At 40.1% G+C, this 18,268-nt stretch overlaps 1 protein-coding gene across 1 annotated transcript in view; it reads right to left on the reverse strand.

The window, feature by feature from the left end:
- Positions 1-15,959: 15,959 nt before the first annotated feature.
- cnih3 (cornichon family AMPA receptor auxiliary protein 3) overlaps positions 15,960-18,268 on the reverse strand; it is a 78,983-nt gene continuing 76,674 nt past the window's right edge. Inside the window, 1 exon segment of the mRNA XM_051408558.1 lies at positions 15,960-17,657. Coding sequence (XP_051264518.1) covers positions 17,630-17,657 — 28 coding nt within the window. The 3' untranslated portion in view covers positions 15,960-17,629.

An 18,268-nucleotide genomic window follows, 5' to 3' on the forward strand; every position in this document is an offset into this window, starting at 1 on the left:
AATAAATCCACTTGTGGTAATTTATTATGGCGTCCAGTGTGTGTGGGTGAATGTGTGTATAAGTGTGTTTCAGATTGTGTCATTAAAAATAGTATTCCAACTGACAACTTTGATTTAAATAGTAAGAAAAGCAATATATTTATTAATAGTATATTAACTGGAATTAGTATCAACTTCTATTTAAAGTTTGTAAAATGATATCAGTGTGTATGCTCTTTTACTCTATTTTAGATGTATTTTTTCAGGCCAGGTAGATTCATGCTCATGTTCTACTGTCAGGATATAACTAGCTAATACTAACTTTTTCCCCGGGGCTTTTAACTGTATCACATGGGCTTTCTCAGCGGGTGGAGTTGGCTCTCTTGTCATGGAGAGTCTATTGACTTATTCAGTATTTTATAATTTAAATCACAGCTCTTATTCAGTTTTTTTATTCATCTCGTTCTGCACTCATTCATGTCCCATTAATGCATGTTACTAACTTCACTTCTTCCCCGGAGTTCTTGTGCTTTCTCGTCTCGAAGGTTCTCGTGGATCCTGGTGGAGCCTCCTGCCATGGTCCTGCTTGACTCCCGCTGCTAATATTACTGATATTATTGTTATTACTACAGTTACTATTATTATTGCTCATTGTCCCCCATCGATGTGGCTGTTGTTGTCGTCATCATCATCTTCTTCATGTTCACCATCATCATCATCATCATCATCATCAATCACTACTATTATTATTATTATTAGTGTATTATTAGTATTATTAGTGTAGTTGTTGCTACTGTTGTTGCTGTGCACCTTTCTCTCTCTCTCTCTCTCTCTCTCTCTCTCTCTCTCTCTCTCTCTCTCTCTCTAACTGGTCGAGGCAGACGGTGGGAACTGTTGGGTCTCTGTAAATACTTTTATAAGGAGTACAGTTTAGACCTGTTGTATTTGAAAAGTGTCCTGAGATAACTTCTGTTATGAATTGGCGCTATACAAATAAAATTTAATTGAATTAGTTCTTGTTTTTTTTCCTGTGCTCATTAACCCTCGAAAAGCAAACCTCCCACAGGCAGACATTTTTTACATTATCCTGTTTAAATCAACCTAAAATAAAAACTATATTAGCTAGAGCATTCATACTTTTTGCAGCAGAAAGCTAAGTCTTCCGTCTCTAACAGCATCACGCTGTGTGCTGTGGTTGATGCGCTGTGGTGCGAGCTGATTGGAGTGGGTGGAAAAGAGCTGAGGAGAGGAGCAGCTATATTGAATATCTCAAAAACTAAAACATTTACATGTTCCAATAATTTCTGTGTGTCTCCAGAAATATTGTTTTCATGTTTCTTGTTTCTATTTAATCAAATCTGATGAAAAAACAGGTCCATTTATTTACTTATGACTCAATTTCAATACTTTTACTTCAATTATTATGGTTTATTGACTTATAAAACCTTTTAGATTAGACTGTACAGATTTTAATTCAATTCAATTCAATTCAATTCAATTTTATTTGTATAGCACCAATTCATAACAGAAGTTATCTCAGGACACTTTTCAAATAGAGCAGGTCTAGACCAAACTCTTTAAAACATTAATTACAGAGACCCAACAGTACCACCATGAGCAAGACCTTGGCGACAAGGGCAAGGAAAAACTGCCTGTTAAAAGGCAGAAACCTAGGACAGATCCTTCGGCTCTAGGTGGGTGGTCGTCTGTCTCGACCAGTTGGGGTGAGAGAGAGAGAGAGAGAGAGAGAGAGAGAGAGAGAGAGAGAGAGAGGGGAGAGAGAGAGAGAGAGAGAGACAGAGAGAGAGAGAGAGGAGAGACAGACAGGTGCACAGCAACAACAGTATTGGCAATGGCAATCTAGCAGGACCATGGCAGGAGGCTCCACCAGGATCGATAAGAACCTGCGAGACGAGAAAGCACAAGAACTCCGGGGAAGAAGTAAAGTTAGTAACATGCATTAATGGAACATGAATGAGTGCAGAAAGAGAGAGGAAGGGAGGAGCTCAGTGCACCAAGGGAAATCCCCCGATAGTCTAGGCCTATAGCAGCATAACTAAGGGATGGTTCAGGACTCACCTGATCCAGTCCTAACTATAAGCTTTATCAAAGAGGAATGTCTTAAGCCTACTCTTGAATGTGGTGAGGGTGTCTGCCTCCCGAACCACAACTGGAAGCTGGTTCCATAGGAAAGGAGCTTGGTAACTGAAGGCTCTGGCCCCTGTTCTACTTTAGAGACTATAGGAACCACACAGGAACCGCTTTTACACTACGTGTCACATTCACCCTTTCACACACATTCACTCAGTGATGGCAAAGTCCATCAAACAGAAACTGGGGTTCAGTATCTTGCTCAAGGATACTTCAACATGTGGCACCAGGGGCTGGGGATCGAACCCACAACCTTCTGATTTAGGAGCGACCCGCTCTGCCTCTGAGCCACAGCCGCCCAAGATGTATTGATTCTAGTTCCTGTCAGTACTCGTGCTGCAGCGTTCTGAATGAATTGGAGCGTTTTAATGGACTTATTGGGGCAACCTGATAATAAAGAGTTGCAGTAATCCAGTCTTGAAGTAACAAATGCATGGATTAGTTTTTCTGCATCTGTCTGTGATAGTATGTGTCTAATTTTTGTAATATTACGTAAATGAAAGAAGGCAGTCCTAGAGGTCTGCTTAATGTGGGAGTTAAATGACAAATCCTGATCAAAGATAACTCCAAGATTCCTGACAGTGGTGCTAGAGGCCAAGTTAATGTCATCTAGAGTAACTATATCTTCAGACAGTGAGTCTCTAAGGTTTTTGGGGCCAAGAACAAGAATTTCGGTTTTTTTCTGAGTTTAACATCAGAAAATTGCAGCTGTTTTTTATGTCCTTAAGACATGTTTGTAATTTAGATAACTGATTAATTTCATCGGGCTTGATTGATAGATATAACTGCATATCATCTGCATAACAGTAAAAGTTAATGGAGTGATTCCTAATAATGTTGCCTAAAGGGAGCATATATAAAGTAATTTTAGGGATATGAATCATTTCATGATACTCTACTACTTACCATTATTATTGCAGTTCAAAGGGTTAATCGTGTGCATTACACCCTTTTTCATTTTGTTTTTGACATGATGTAACCATTTCAAACACAAGATAATGTCCAACAGGACTGATCGGAGCTCTGAGCTCCTGTGACCTCACGATTTTCCTTTGTTGAGTTACTGCTGTCATACCAGAACCAGGCAAATGCCAAATAATGGCATTTATGAAGAGCTTAATTTTGAAAATAACAATATATGAAGTTTTATAACTAGGTTTGGGAACAAAGACCACGCCCTGCAATCATCTCATTTCCGCTCAAAACTTAAGCACACCTTATCCGTTCACTCCCTCCTTGACTCATTTTTCCAATCCCTCCCCCCAAACCACCACTGCTTCTTTAAAGAGATACGAAGTGACAGACTCAGTGTCTGCAACCCACTCTTCCCTACATTGTGCCGGACCCCTCCATTCATTCATCAATCAACCAACCGCCCTTCATTCCTCGACCCTACCCTCATCCCTCGATCCTTCCCTCATCCCTCGACCCTACCCTCATCCCTCGATCCTTCCCTCATCCCTCGACCCTTCCCTCATCCCTCATCCCTCGACCCTCATCCCTCGACCCTACCCTCATCCCTCATTCCTCATCCCTCGACCCGTACCCCTCATCCCTTCATCCCTCATCCCTCACCCCCCTCCTCTCATCCCTCAATATACCACATCTGTTCACATTCGTTCATTATGTGCAATAAACTTTTCATATTTCATACATTTGATGGCGTGGTCGTTGTTCGTGAAATGGCATATGAATAGCATGCCTAGCTAAGACATTCAGTATGTGGGATGTAATGATCACTGCGGCCTATAGGGGCTGCTAGCCGAGTTTCAGCCTTTTAGTCTTGCTGTGATCAGATTACTGTAATCCCACAGCACAGACTACATGTAGCCCACTGCTTGTGAACCTGGTGTTTTAGTAAACGCTGAGGTCTGGCTCACACTGTAAACATTCAATGTAAGACAGTCATTGAGTCATTACAAACACACACACACACACACACACACACACACACACACACACACACACACACACACATCCAAATCCCCTTCAAAAATAGGTTACCTAAGAACAGATGCAAAGCTCAAAGGAAAAAAATATATGATTTCCTCCAGACTGCATTTGCATCTTAGTGTCTGTCTGTGTGTCTGTCTGTCAATGACTGTGTTCATGTGTGTCTATGTATTATTGTGTATTTTTCACTATAAATGTATGTTTGTTTGTGTGTTTCAGGGATTCCATTTTTATTAGTTATGGTGTACTTATCCTACATAAACAGATGAAAGGTTGGCATGCTAAACATGAAGCCAGTGGGGGATAAGAATGGTGTGTGTGTGTGTGTGTGTGTGTGTGTGTGTTTTTAAGAGAGAGAGAGAGAGAGAAAGAACGGGGGAAAATAAACAGTGAAAGAAGGAGAGAGCGAGTAGAGAAATAGACAAAAACAAAGAGGGATAATGGCAAAAGAATCCCTTCTGGTGGTAAATTTGCCTGTGTTTGAATGTGTGTATGCATACATAAGACTCAATTCATCCACCTAAAATGAACCACAGTAAAAGCCTAAACACTAGATGTTTAAATTTACAGTGTAAAGATGACTTAAATGACGACTGTGATGGTTTTCATGGGATGAATTGACTTTTTTCCAGTTGTTAATTGTAATTAAATTGCTACATTTTAAAAGACAAAAGACACCCCTCTGTCCTGGCCTTGTGACAAATAATATTACTGCCACATCCCCTTAAGTTTTAGGTCAAACTCGATCTCTTAAGTTTTAAAATAAACAAAAAGAAAAGTTTAGCCGACCTATAATCTTTTGTTGAGGTTATCTACTTTACTTCTTTGGAAAAGCTTGAATCTTTGAGTTTTAGAAAAAGAAAAAATTCAGTTTTTCAAAAATGTATTCATTATTTTGATACTTAATAATTTAACATTTGCAACTCTTGCAAATGAAAATTTGTTGTTTCTAAAACCTAAAGATTCAAGTTTTTCTAAGAGTGTAAATGCAGTGAAACACAGTACAGTGAATTCACTGTAAAGGCCAGCAAAGTCACAAAGTGACCTTAACATACAAACAGTTGATGCCGCAGTATGCCGGCTCAGATTTGACTGAACCTTTTGGTCAGCCTCTCGCTTGGAGCCATGATTGACTATGTAATCAATGATTGTTGCCCTAAACTCCACGTCCCCCTGATGGGCCCTTCTACCTCCACTATGATGTTGTCCTTGTCATCGCTGAAGTTGTTGGTGGCCTCCTCAATCCATGCTTGGTACCAACTTAAATCCTATAACTATAAAACTAAAGAGCTAGAACTATAAAAGTCCTCCGTCCCACCCTCTGCTGAAAATCTCTCCCGTATTTTGAAACCTAAAAGCTGGCAGGTATGGATTACAATGACCCATGATTTGCTAAATGTGTATTAAAAATTGAGAACCATGAATACAATGTATAAAACATTTATTTTTGAAGACTTATCTATGTATTAAGAGATTATAATTAAACACTAAGAAAAATGTATATTCATATGGCACACACAAGACTCCACAGATGAAGTCCTCTCTGCCCTCTAAAGCTGCAGTCATCTACTGGTGACAGCACAGCAGCTACATGGGAGCAACTGGAGGTTAAATCTCTGGTGGGAGGTTGAGAAAGAGGTGAGTGTTTGTCCATCACTTTCCCCACAGGGATTTTGCCCGCTGATCCAAGGCCACAAACTTGTTACATTGTTAACTACAGCAGTCCACCTCTCCATCCCCACTGGCTCTGTGGGAAGACAAAAACACACAGGCACAAGCAGAAAGTCTGGGTTGTAGGGTCTATTTTGGGAGTCCAACTGTCTGATTCAGCCCCAAGACTCTTTGTTAACAAGTAAACACAAACTCTACAACACTCCCACCCACCTCCACAGTCTACTGTGTGAATGGGAGACATGCACATCGAGGTAGAGTTTTACCATCTCTTTATACAGCCTAAAAATAAAGAGTTGTAGCCAGATGTTCAGCAGTGGGAATACAAGTAAAAACAACTTTCACAACATTACTTTGCTTAAACCTGGAGGTTCAGTGTCAGTTCTTTTGGATTTGTCCCAATGTAAGTCAAAGACACCTGGTAGGCTGTTTACTGATCTCGCTGCTTTGCAAAATAGATTTTAATTTTTGATGGATATTTTTCTCAGTGACAACCATTTCCTTTAGCTCTCCAGAGGAATCATATGGGAATTTTATTGCCTTTACAAGAAAAGTTGTGAGGCAGACAGACACGCTTCCACCTCAACATAATAAAACTTATGTAAATACACTATAGAAATTAATAAAATACCACAATGTACAAAAAAATCAATAAAGTATTCCAATCTGTGATGCATACAGAGTGGTTTACTTGCACTTGTGCATAAACAAGCTTGTCGCAGATCAGTAAACCTAAACAAAATGAAATGGCATTAATTACCTCTTTTGTATATTTGATGGAAAATTGTGGAAGAAAAGGGTGAATGTTGTTTTCAGGATGCTTCACCTAGCTTTGTGCTATTAACTGCTTGGCACTGTAAGTAGACTGTGAGGCGCAGAATCATCCAATATATATCTAATTCCTCATATTTAATTTCACATTTAATTCTTTCATACTTCTCAGAGGGTCGTGTTCAGTCTATTGTGTATTTTACACATTACAAAGTAAGTTATATGACAATGTAAGTTACGAGCGGTTAAAACTGCCACTGACTGTGCTCCTGTTTCAGATAAATGAGCTTGAGTGGATTTTTAAAGTTCAAGCCAGCCTCTCAGAGATTAATGTCTTGCTTTGTGTCTCTCTATTATGTTTCATATTATTTTCAACAGCCTATTTCAGTATTCTGTGTACAATTCTGCTCCCATCTGTCAGAGGATGAAGTGTTTTATAAACTAAAGTGGATAATTGAATTATTGGTTGGGTTCCACCCCCTCAGCTGTAACTCTATTTATACCACCTGTGAAATGTGTTGCTGTTGTTTGCCATAATGAAGGCAAATTCTGGGTAAAACATCAAACATGTTGGTTGGTAATTGGTTGGTAATTAATGATCAGCTGAACAAAAGCCAACAGATAAAGACTTTAGGTCTGCTGTAGAGTTTGCTGTTTGCTATTTGTCCAGTTGATATCTTTGATGTACACCAATATGAAACCAGGTACATGAACTGAGAAACAAGGTTAGGATCATTTTCTGTTTTCTTTTGCAAAGATTCCATCTTGTACTCCTTACCAGTGGTGTTTTGTAGTATTAGATTTAAGTTTTTAGATTTTTTAATTTAGTGGAGTGGGTTTATCACAGCTCACTATTTCACTAAAAACTGCTTCCCGCCGCTCTGGAAATTAAGTTGATGAAAGTAGTGAGACTGAAACAACGCAAGCTGAGGTCCGTAGAACCAAAACAATAAGCTCAAAGACACTAAAAAGTGCAGAGTTCAGGGGAACTTCAGAGTTGTGTGATACTTTTTGGTGGTCCTTTTCCCAATACTCATACAGAAGTCATGTGACCTAATTTTAATTTAAAAATATTGATTGGTGCTTCTGTAAAAAAAAAAATCTGGTTCAGAACTGGACTTCAGGGAGGATTTTGTTAGTGAAGCATGAGAGCACAGATGACATCTTGAACGTAGCCTTCACCCATTTTTCTCTCCAGTGCACCTTCAGTGCTCAGCCTTGAGCTGTTAGCAGATGGAGAGGAAGGACTTCCCCTCTAAAGCTGTTTCTGAGTTAAAGGCCATGGACAAACAGCTCCTCCGACAAAGTAGGAGAGTAACAGTATTTCCCAGCAGTATGTGTGTGTCAGAGAGTGTGTGGGAGCTTGTGTGAGCTCTGCCAACCTTGTGGTTAATGCAACAGTGTTGAAGGTCAGCTCAGCATCAACGCGAGGAACATATCTTTGGTAATTAGCACTCCCACAGAGAGCCCAGCATCTGTGCCTAACCAAGCTACATGCACCAGCATGGGCATAACTTGCACACTCGTAATACTACACTAGTCTTGTCAATGAAGGGATTGACTGTAAAGTGTATGTTAAACTTTAACACCAAGACCCATTTTTAAATCTCTCGTGTCTGTGAAAAGTGAAAAATTGCAACATTTAATAATTTAAATAAATAATACATTGAATAATCACCTTCATTTTGTTCAGTTATATGGCAAAGCTAGTAACTTAACAATGAAGACAGGTCTTATGCTACACTGTGATTGAGATGTGGTTTCACAAGCTAACTTAAAAGCTGTAGGTTTTTCTTGACCATTTTCTATTGAAACAATGCCTTTTTTAAAGTGCTGACATAAAGAACACCAGAGGCCAAACGTTCTCAGCATTCTCCTTTGCTTCAAAGTATGACACTGCACTGTAAAACAACACAGTTAATAAAAGAAGTAAAATCCTCCAAAAACATTAAGCTCAATTAATTCACATGAATTAATTAACATGAGCTAATTAAACCAAAAATGAATTGTTGTAGCAGAAATTGAGTGCACTTGAATGTAGGCAGTATTTTAAGTTTGTTCCTTTGACTAATTTATTTGATTGTATTGAAATATCCACTATTACAAGCTTCAGTCGTAAGAGGAAAAAGCAATTATTTACAATATTATGTAACTTTTGCACCATAAAATAACAGCTTTAAAATAATGTTGATGGTACACTGACTTGTAATGTTGTGAATGGTGCCTCTGTCTGTAACCTTTGGCTTTCGGGATAAGTGCGTAACGCTTTACGACAGTAGTCACACACCACTAACTATGTCCCTGATTTTGGTGAAACTGGATCCTATTTATGGAGACAATGTTTTCTGCTTTTCCCTCTGATGTCCTCTGGCTGCTCCGCCTCAACTCTCTCACTTAGTTAGCCAGCCTATCCGGACATGCATGCAGTGTGTATATGCATGCATACTTATCTGGCCTACTGTACGTGGCTACAGTAGTGTTGACACCTGTCACATGAATCCATGTTGTGTTACAAAGACTGTAATCCTCATCTGTACAGAAACCCTGGCCCCTGGCAGACAGCTGTACAGTACAGTCGAGGCTTTAAGTGAAATAGAAGTGTTCTCATCCCCCCAATGTCACAGCAGATGTTGTTTTCAGTAAACACACACTGGGCAAGACCACAATGTCACCTATTGTGCCTGCAGGAAGATAGGAAATATATACAGTATAGTGCTTTAAATGTTTACTGTAGATTAACACAGTGTATGTACCCACTTAGCTTTTACTGTTTATGTGTTATCATGACTCCAAAACACCACATTTCACAAAATTGGATAAAAAATAGAAAAGATTGTGTATTTTTAAATTCCTGAGAGAAAACCTGAGATGAATGTTATCTAAAATTAATATTTATTATTGTATTATTGTTTGTTCTTGACCTAGGAAACAAAATAATCTTAAATCAAGGTCCACGCACTTTTTCATTTACCATATTCATGATCTTCATTATGAAATAATGCATTTTCGACAATTTCAGAAAACTCTTAAAACCAGTGCCTGAAATGGGCCAGTACTCCCCAGTTCTGAGTACCAGTAGTTCAGATTTTGGTCCACATGAGCACCCTTACTTCTTCTTGAGTACCCACCATTGAGGTCACCGTGGTATAGACCTCTGTATTTTTCCAATGGGTATACAATACAAGTTGTGAAAAATAACTACTTTCATGCTTTGATGCAAGCCCCCAGTGCTGGGGAGATACTGCTAAATGCCTGTGTAACTGCCAGTAAAAACAGCTAGTTTAATGCTAAGATCCTTGGTAAAAAGGATAAAAATTCAGGCACTGCTTATAAGATAGACTACTGTGCATCAGAGCTGTGGACTCACATGACATGGAGTCAAGTTGGATTTGAGTCATACATTTAATGGCTGGACGAAAAAAGGAAAAACAAAATAATAAAAATATTCTACTTGAGTTTGACTTTAACGTGAATGACTCATGCCTTCAGTCTGGACTTGAACCTTCTGATTTAACACCCAAAGAGGAGGAATGCTTGCCATAACTGAAAAAGAGTGGACATTCAGTCCAATGTTCAAACTATAGGCCCAATGGAATGGGTTTGGTTTGATTTTTATTGATTTCAAGCATGTGGTAGAATTTCTTTCAGAGGTCTAGTGTAAGAGACAGTAGAGAGAATGGAGGGATGGTTGACTATGGGATAGATCATACCCTTTATGTGAGAAGTTTATTTAATTGAATATAGTATGTTAGATACATTGATTTTTGCAGTAAATGATTTTGGTCCAAATCATTCCTTATTACCTGTTGTCATGACCAAACAGTTAGAAAAATGGTAGGGTCTTATGTTAGAAGAGCCTGGGGACATTTTTCTTAGGTATTTACATCGACAGCACATTTCCTGTGACAGACTGCAACCCTTTACATTATTAATGACCCTGCCAAGCACACAGTATTGAACAGTGAAACTGATGGTAATACATCATGATGAAATGAAAGCTTCTAAGGTTAAAAATACCATAGTAAGCTAAAGGCAAATGTTGTGCGATCAATCTTTGCACCTCTTAGAAGTATTATTCACAGTAAAATCGTTGCCATGTAACACTGCAGAAAAGAAATGTGTTTTTGGCACCTTTCTCCAGCAAAACAGCAACTTCCACAAAGAAAGAGACACCATTAAGGCTTTAACTTTTAGCACTGTGTTGTTGAGTAAACAAAGAGCCAAAAAGGAGTCGCAACTTGTACTTTTATCGGATGCTTACTCCTCTCTGGGGACTAGATAGATCACCAGTGGCTCTGATGAAAAACTTGGCCAATGATCAACCCCAGATCCACCACGAACCTCAATCTCGTACTGAAAAACAGTTCAAGTCTGTCCTCACTATCACTAAATGCCCAGAAACTCCTCAGAGAGACACGCTTAAGCACTCTCCTCCCTCTTGTATTAAAGAGAGACAGGATTCATACAAATGGCAGTAAAGGCGGATTCCTCTATCACTGGAGTCTTTGCCAGAGGCTGTGAAGGTACAAGTGCTCTTTACAGATGGGTTCATTTGCAGTCTTCTCTGACATTAAAATGGAAGACACTATAAACCTCTCCTATTTGAGGGCCATATTTCAGCGTATTAAGCTGTGTCTGACTCTCTGGAAAGGTTCAGTAGGTATATAACAATAACCTGCTTGGTGTAGGAAACATTAGCCGGAAGGAAAACACTTTATTTGGCTTTATTTTGATAGTACAGGGATGTTCAATCAAACATTAACCTCAACCAGACCAATTTCTGTAAATTGAAGCATAACTCATTTATTCTTTTTTTGGCCACGTGGGGACACCAAACCGTAAACACAACATTGACATATCATGAAGTAGTTATAGTGAATGTTAGCAAACAGTTGCCCGACACACAGACACACAGACACACAGCAATATGGATTGGAATGTTTCTGGCCACCAAAATTCCCTCTCCTTTTAGCTTAGTTTGGTCTCGACAACCAGAACTTCTGCTGGCTACCAGCTAGTTGCTAACTGTTTACTGTTGCTGCTCAACAGTGAATACAAAGGCCATAAAGCCAAAAAAGTCCACTAACAGAGGCTTAAACGCTCTGTAGAGCTGAGGAGAGAACTGCAGAGATAATTCTCTGTGAAGCTTCATTGTTATGGTAACAGTAATAAACACGTGGTTAATGTAAAATAGTTGCAGTTTGGTTAGGTTTAGGGAAAGAATGTTAGTTACGTAAGTTAAATTACGAAGGTAACTTAAAATAAGTCAAATTTAGTTTCACACGGGACACAAACAGCAGAAAGTCCTGTGTTTTACCTATACATCCACTCTGCCCTAAGTGGACGCCAAAGTACTACCTCACCTGACTTCCTCCTTTGCTCATTTTTACTATAGGCCGTATTTTGGGGGATAAAATAAAATAATAATAATCTTTTCCAAATGTGAGTTTTGGAAGGCACAGAGAAATGATGTTGTCCTATAGGGGCATCAGATCAGAATATACTCTAGAGGGCATGGACAAACAAAGTATTTCATTCATTTCATTTGAGGACTTGTGACTTGTGAGACCCTGAAACTAAAGCAGCTAAATTGAATGCAGCCATTATTCACATTATAAATACATTTTTCGTACTGTGACTAGTCGAAATGTCTTCAGTGACAAAGGCTTGTTGCATTTACTGTCTAGCTGATGGGCAGGTCCTTCTTAGAAACAAACTCTGACACACAGGAGGTGATGCACTGCTGTTTCGGAAGTTGAAACAACAGTTTGTGGGTGTAGTTAGCATGAAAAGTCATAACTAAGATGGCTGAACAAACAGGAGTGCCACCTACAACTTCATCAAGAAAAGCTGCATTAAAGATTGTGACAAATGAATACAAATGGATTGCAGAGAAATCTTACAGGGAGAGATGCAGAGAGAGTGTGGGGGGCAAAAAAAGATGACAGGAAAAGGTAAATATAGAAATACAGAGTGAGAAAAAGGGATTAGGGAGGAACTAGGGAAGAGAGAGTGAGTGGGATGTGCAAAAACAGGGCGAGTGTATGTGTGTGTATAGACAGTGAGCAAGAGAGTCTATCTATATTGGTTCATTTAAAATAAATTACTGAGATGCATTCCCAAACTTCAGGGCTTATAGCATCAGGGTAAAATTGCAGTACTTTATTTAAATTTGTCAAACCAGTCAGTGGACCTTTGAATTGTTGCCACAAACAGTTTGATCTATAGACAAAGATGACCAGATGGTGAAATCAGCCTCTCACCAGTGGTGTTGTGGGTAATGCAGTTTGACAGGACGGCCATCTGAAGCACAGAGGACACTGACAGACTGCCCGTCCAGCTCTGCAGGACGGCACAACCACACGTGTCAAGGCCCATAATGCTTAGCTGCGTGTGCCCTCCCCACACCTCTCTGTCTTCCTCTCGCTGTGTTTGGGGATAAAAGGATCACAGTGGAAGAAAGTGGAGGACTTGCAGTGAGAGCAAAAAACAGTGGCGGACTGAAGTTTTTGCGATAAGGTGAAAAGCAGGCATTTTGCTCTCTGGCAAGTGTTGTGATGGCGTTATAGCTGAGAGGTGTTTTGGGGACAAAGTGGCTGAGTCAGTAAGCAGGACTCAAAGAACAAAAAAAGCTGATTCAGTGGCTATTAAACAACTTCAGGACCAGTGTCTGGCTCTGTGACTTTGTGTGTTTGTGCAACGTAAGGAGAAACGTCTGCCTGGAGACACTTCTGAGGGAGAAAAAAAGATGGAACCTAATCGTATCAACAATCCTTGGGATGATCTGTGTTGTCTTAAAATCAGCTAAATAAGAAAGTTGAGCAAGTTGGACTAGGCCCCTTCACACATGTGGAGATTACCATCTGCTATGGTACTCCTAACCCATGGGCGCCAATCTATTGATGGTGATTGACCTGTCAGTCACAAAACATTTCAGTTAGAAGGTAATTTGTTTCAAGCAATGCGCTCGTTTCCAACAACAGTGGTTCAGACCAATCAGCATCCTTTGAGGAACTATTGGCAGCAACAGCATGATAGGAGTGTTTGGCGACGTGTGTGAGAAGTGACTGTTTGTGGTTAGCGTAGATGATGTTAGCATCAGTTATATCAGAGCAGAACATTTTTGAAGTGGTTCTCCACTCATTTCAACAACAGTTAAAAGTTGAAGCCTAAGGAATAACCTGACTGTGCCAGATGGTTTGTTACACAGAACCATCAAACCATCTGGGAATTCATTGATGGAAGCTGTTTGGAATAGGTCATACACTTTCAAAAAATACTTGGCAGATGATTGGATGAACCATCTATCACCGTCAAACTTAACCAATCTGATCAACAAACCATGTAATGAAGTCAAACTCTTACCGAAGTCAGCAAAAACATCTTTTCGTCCTTTCAATAAATATATATGATATTTATGATGCTAGCAGGATCTACGCAAACCTTTTTCAAGTGACAGTCACTTCTCACACATGCATAACAGTGAATCACACCCGTAGCTGCCAGTATCTTCATAGGATGCTGATTAGTCCAAACCAGAGAGTGGTTGGAATCTTGAAGTCTTGTAAGATGGATTTTCACAAGATTTTGTGATCTCGCGAGTCCAGCTGCCTAGCAAGGCTACCTAAGGAGGACAGCCAAAAAGCTGAGATACCTTGTAGAGTTTGGTTTGAATGAAAACCTGCAGACACAGTCACGTGGTCCACTGCCCTAGAATAACTACAGTTCTCTTGTGTCCCATGTCAGTCCTTTCTAGTTGACTCACCATCCTAGTCCTAGTGTTTGAACTTAACATGAGTCACAGAGCCTATTTCTGCTGGGCCTTCGCATAGAGAAAGCACCAATATGCATCAGTGAGCTTCAGTCCCATGCAGAGTGAGATTAAAATTGGCTCCCTTGCTGTGAAAAGTTGAAGAAACAGAGTTTTACAGACAAACCTCGGGTTCCAGACGGCTGAGCACAGTGTGCAAGAGCCGCGGGACAAGAGCTCAATGTCATTTCACAGCTTTAAGAGGAGAGCTGGATGCTGGCGAGGATTTGGGGAAGAGAACAGAAACAGAGGGAGGTGAGAGGAGGTGGTACGGGAGGGGGACTAATCCAAACACATCACTGCCAGGCTGCACACATACACACACATACACACACACGCACAACAAGGGGCCAAAAGGTCAGCAGTGTGTGCCTGGTTTAATTACGATGAAATATATGGCAGCGATGTGGACAGCACCCAGGTGCATATTGGGAAGACAGGCTGTCACCGATCTGTCAGCGCTTGTCTGCCACGGCTCGGACACACACTCGCTCGCTTGCACAGACACACGCACTGTCGTTCACAATCACACACAGTCATATTAAAACTATTCTGTCACTCTCTCACAGACAGGGGTCAACTTAACTGTGAGCTCACTGTCGCAGTCTTCTGTTAAAGGAACAGTAATATAAATCCAGTAGTAGAATATTCAATAATATAATACTGACAGAGACCACTCTGGTTAACGATTATTTGTACTTTTGATACTTTAAGTACATTTTGCAGTACTTCTGTACTTTTAACAAAATAAAATGTATCCAGGGCTTTTACTTGTAATGGAGTATTTATACAAGGAGTCTTGTCCCAAGTTGCTGTTTAGTTTTTCATTGTTTTACTAAAACATGCTAAAATAAAATTCTGGTGCCTTAAATTAAGATAAAGTCACTCATTTTTATTATGCTGGTGCCATCTTTTGTTAAATAACTGATTATATATTTTTACATAATTATATATTTTAATGAATAATATGATCACGTCCTGTACTAAAAGCTCAGATGAAATGGACATTTGGCTCATTATTTCAAAAACATATAATGAAACAGGAAAGAGGTCTTTTTTCTTGATGTTTAAGGGAAACTTGCACCTTTATTTGCAACACATATTTTGTAGTTTTGATTTTAATGACAGTAATCATCTGACAAGAGGCTCTACTTTCATGGTGCAGCTTTGATTTGTGCTACAGTCAAGGAGTGTAGTGCAAATGGGCATTAAGTGTTACCAGGCGTTGTGCATGTGCACCCACCTGCTTAGAGCGATTGGGGGTCAGCCCTATGTTCCCACAGCCCTATGTTCCCACATTTCTAAGCTTTTTCTTAAAATTAGGCCCTATGTTCCCATAGCCCTATGTGGTTAGGGTTAGGGGGAGAAAGGGGGATAAAATCTGATACAAATTTATGAAAAAGGAAATGTGGGAACATAGGGCCTAATTTTGGAAAAAAATTTAGAAATGTAGGAACATAGGCCTGTGGGAACATAGCCACGCTCCCTCGATTGGCACCAGGTGAACTCCTGTTCTGTTATTTTGATGATTATGCGTTTCCTGCACAAGAAACATTATAACAAGACATATATGACAAAGTATGATGAGGGTAAAGTGTATATTTATAAATATAAACACCAAATCTTTGATTTTAAAATACTTTATTTCATAAACAATATCTAAATTCAACTTGGTCGGTCACATACACAGTAAGGATAGAAAATGCTTGAATTAGAATAAGAGAAAACAACAAGAATTGGGCATTCCTATTTGCTCCTTGAGACGCGGCTTACGAAGTGAGCTCATCGTGTGAGGATGATGGTGAAGATCTAGAGAGTGGCCCGGTGGTTAGAAAACTGTGCTACACATGGAAGATGCACCTGCCCTGCTAAAGTTTCTATGAGCAAGACACTGAATTCCTTCCAACTGCAGTAGCTGAGCCTGACTTTTGACCTCTGACCTGTATATGAGGGTGCAAGTTTCTCTCTGGGAATCATTTTACAGCAATACCCTCTGCTCCAGTTGCTCTGAGTCAACTCAGAGAGAAAGACAGATTAATGCGTGGCACCTTTCACGGCTTCTTTACTCACTACTCACTCTTAACATGGTGTGGTTACACTGGAAAATAATATGTCTTTTTAAGATAGAGCATGGAGGCAAGCCATCAGTATCCGACAAAGAGACATAAATAAATCAATTTAAAAGACAACATTTTGGTCCGTGGTGTAAATCGAGCTAGAAAAGATTCACATTGTCGCCCCATCTTTAAACAGGGCTGGATAGTTCTTTACATGTTGGAAGACCTTCACCTGTGTGGCTAGACTATCATGTATGATCTCTAATATATAGCCAAATATTGCGAATATTGTGCAAGACCTATCTGTGCAAAGAATGTGTGCTCCTCTACTATAAAAGCTTGGACAGGTGTCAGTTTTTAGTCTGAGTTTTAGAAAAGTTTCCCACAATAGAACGACACTAGGACAACACTAAGAAGGCATTTGCTGTATAGAATACCTTTTGCGGTAGATCATAATTCAATTAGAAATGCCTTTTGTTAAAGAATACACCAAAATGCACACGTCACAAAAGCCATTCACGTAATGTTAGAAAGAAAATCCCACAGGCCATGGACTGTATGTGCCGTCCGGGGGGGTTTCAGGGATATCGGGAAACTGGCTGCTCTGGTGTTTCAGAGCTTTCTCTTTTCTGTACAGTGTGATCCGTCCACCCGCTCGTCCACCTGTCCCACGTTTTGGGCTCGCCAGTGAAGCTACGGTCGGCGAGGTGACGAGAGGGAATGACTGAGGGTCGGTGAGCTGTGCTGGGCTGGACAGTGCTTCACCATGCTGTGCCTGAGACAAACTGTGCAAACGCTACTGTGCTCTTCGTCCTCTGGGCTACCGGCGCTGCTACTGTACAGTAAGTACGGTATCGCTCCAGAGGAGGCTGTGAATGTGTGTGTGTGTGTGTGTGTGTGTGTGTGTTTGTGTGTGTGTGACAGTGTGGTACAAACGTTGGCCAGGCAGTGATTAACTCGGGTCTCTCTATGACCAGTCAAACTGTAAACAGGAGTTTTCAGTTTTTATATACAGTCGAGCATAAAACATGCCCGTCCTTCTCGAGGGGACGAAGCAGAAAAGAAGCTTCGACCTCCGTCCGGTCCATTGTTTGGCTTTACAGCAAAAAGAAAGTGTTTTTCTTTCTCTTCTTTACTCTTATATTTCCTGTCTTTCAATTCTAGGCCGAGACATCGGCAGTCTGTGTATCCAGAGGTTTTTTTTTGTTTCTCTCCAGTGTCGCTGATACATCAGTTGTTATGAGGTAACCAAGGAGTAGATCATACTGAAACATAAGAAGAAGAAACAGGAAACAGGAAGTGAGTCAACGCCTGCGTAATTGGACAGGCAGGCAGGAGGTGACAGAGTGAGAATTACATAACGATTCAAGTGGTCTAATGGCCTGTTTGAAGCATTCAGATGAAGCATTCGAGCACTGTGTGTGTGTGTGTGTGTGTGTGTGTGTGTGTTCAAACATTTAATTGATCCATAGTTAGTTTTTCTGCTGATTCATCTCAATGTCTCAGCTGCTTGCAGATTTAATGGGGAGTCTGTTTGTGATAACTTGAAAGGTGAAAACTCAGAAGTGGACTTATTTATTTTAGCTGCTGACAGCAACTTTTCTATGTGATGTCCCTTTGAAGCTTTTGTCATAATCTGCATTATTCAGATTAATGCTGTGTTCACACGTACTGTACTGTGATTGGTAGCATTACAGCAGTAATAAAGCTGGGTTAAAGCAAGGTTATGTACCTTCTGACAAAATAAATAACAGTGCAAGTGAAAAGCTGATCTCATAAGCAATAAAACTCGCCCTTGCTCAATTTGACCGACACTCAGGGGTTTTACAGCCTTACTCGCTCTGGTGTGACCAGCAGCTTATGGTGGCTAATGTTA

The sequence above is a fragment of the Dicentrarchus labrax genome, unplaced genomic scaffold (assembly GCF_905237075.1).
Source record: "Dicentrarchus labrax unplaced genomic scaffold, dlabrax2021, whole genome shotgun sequence".
Taxonomy (NCBI): Eukaryota; Metazoa; Chordata; class Actinopteri; family Moronidae; genus Dicentrarchus; species Dicentrarchus labrax.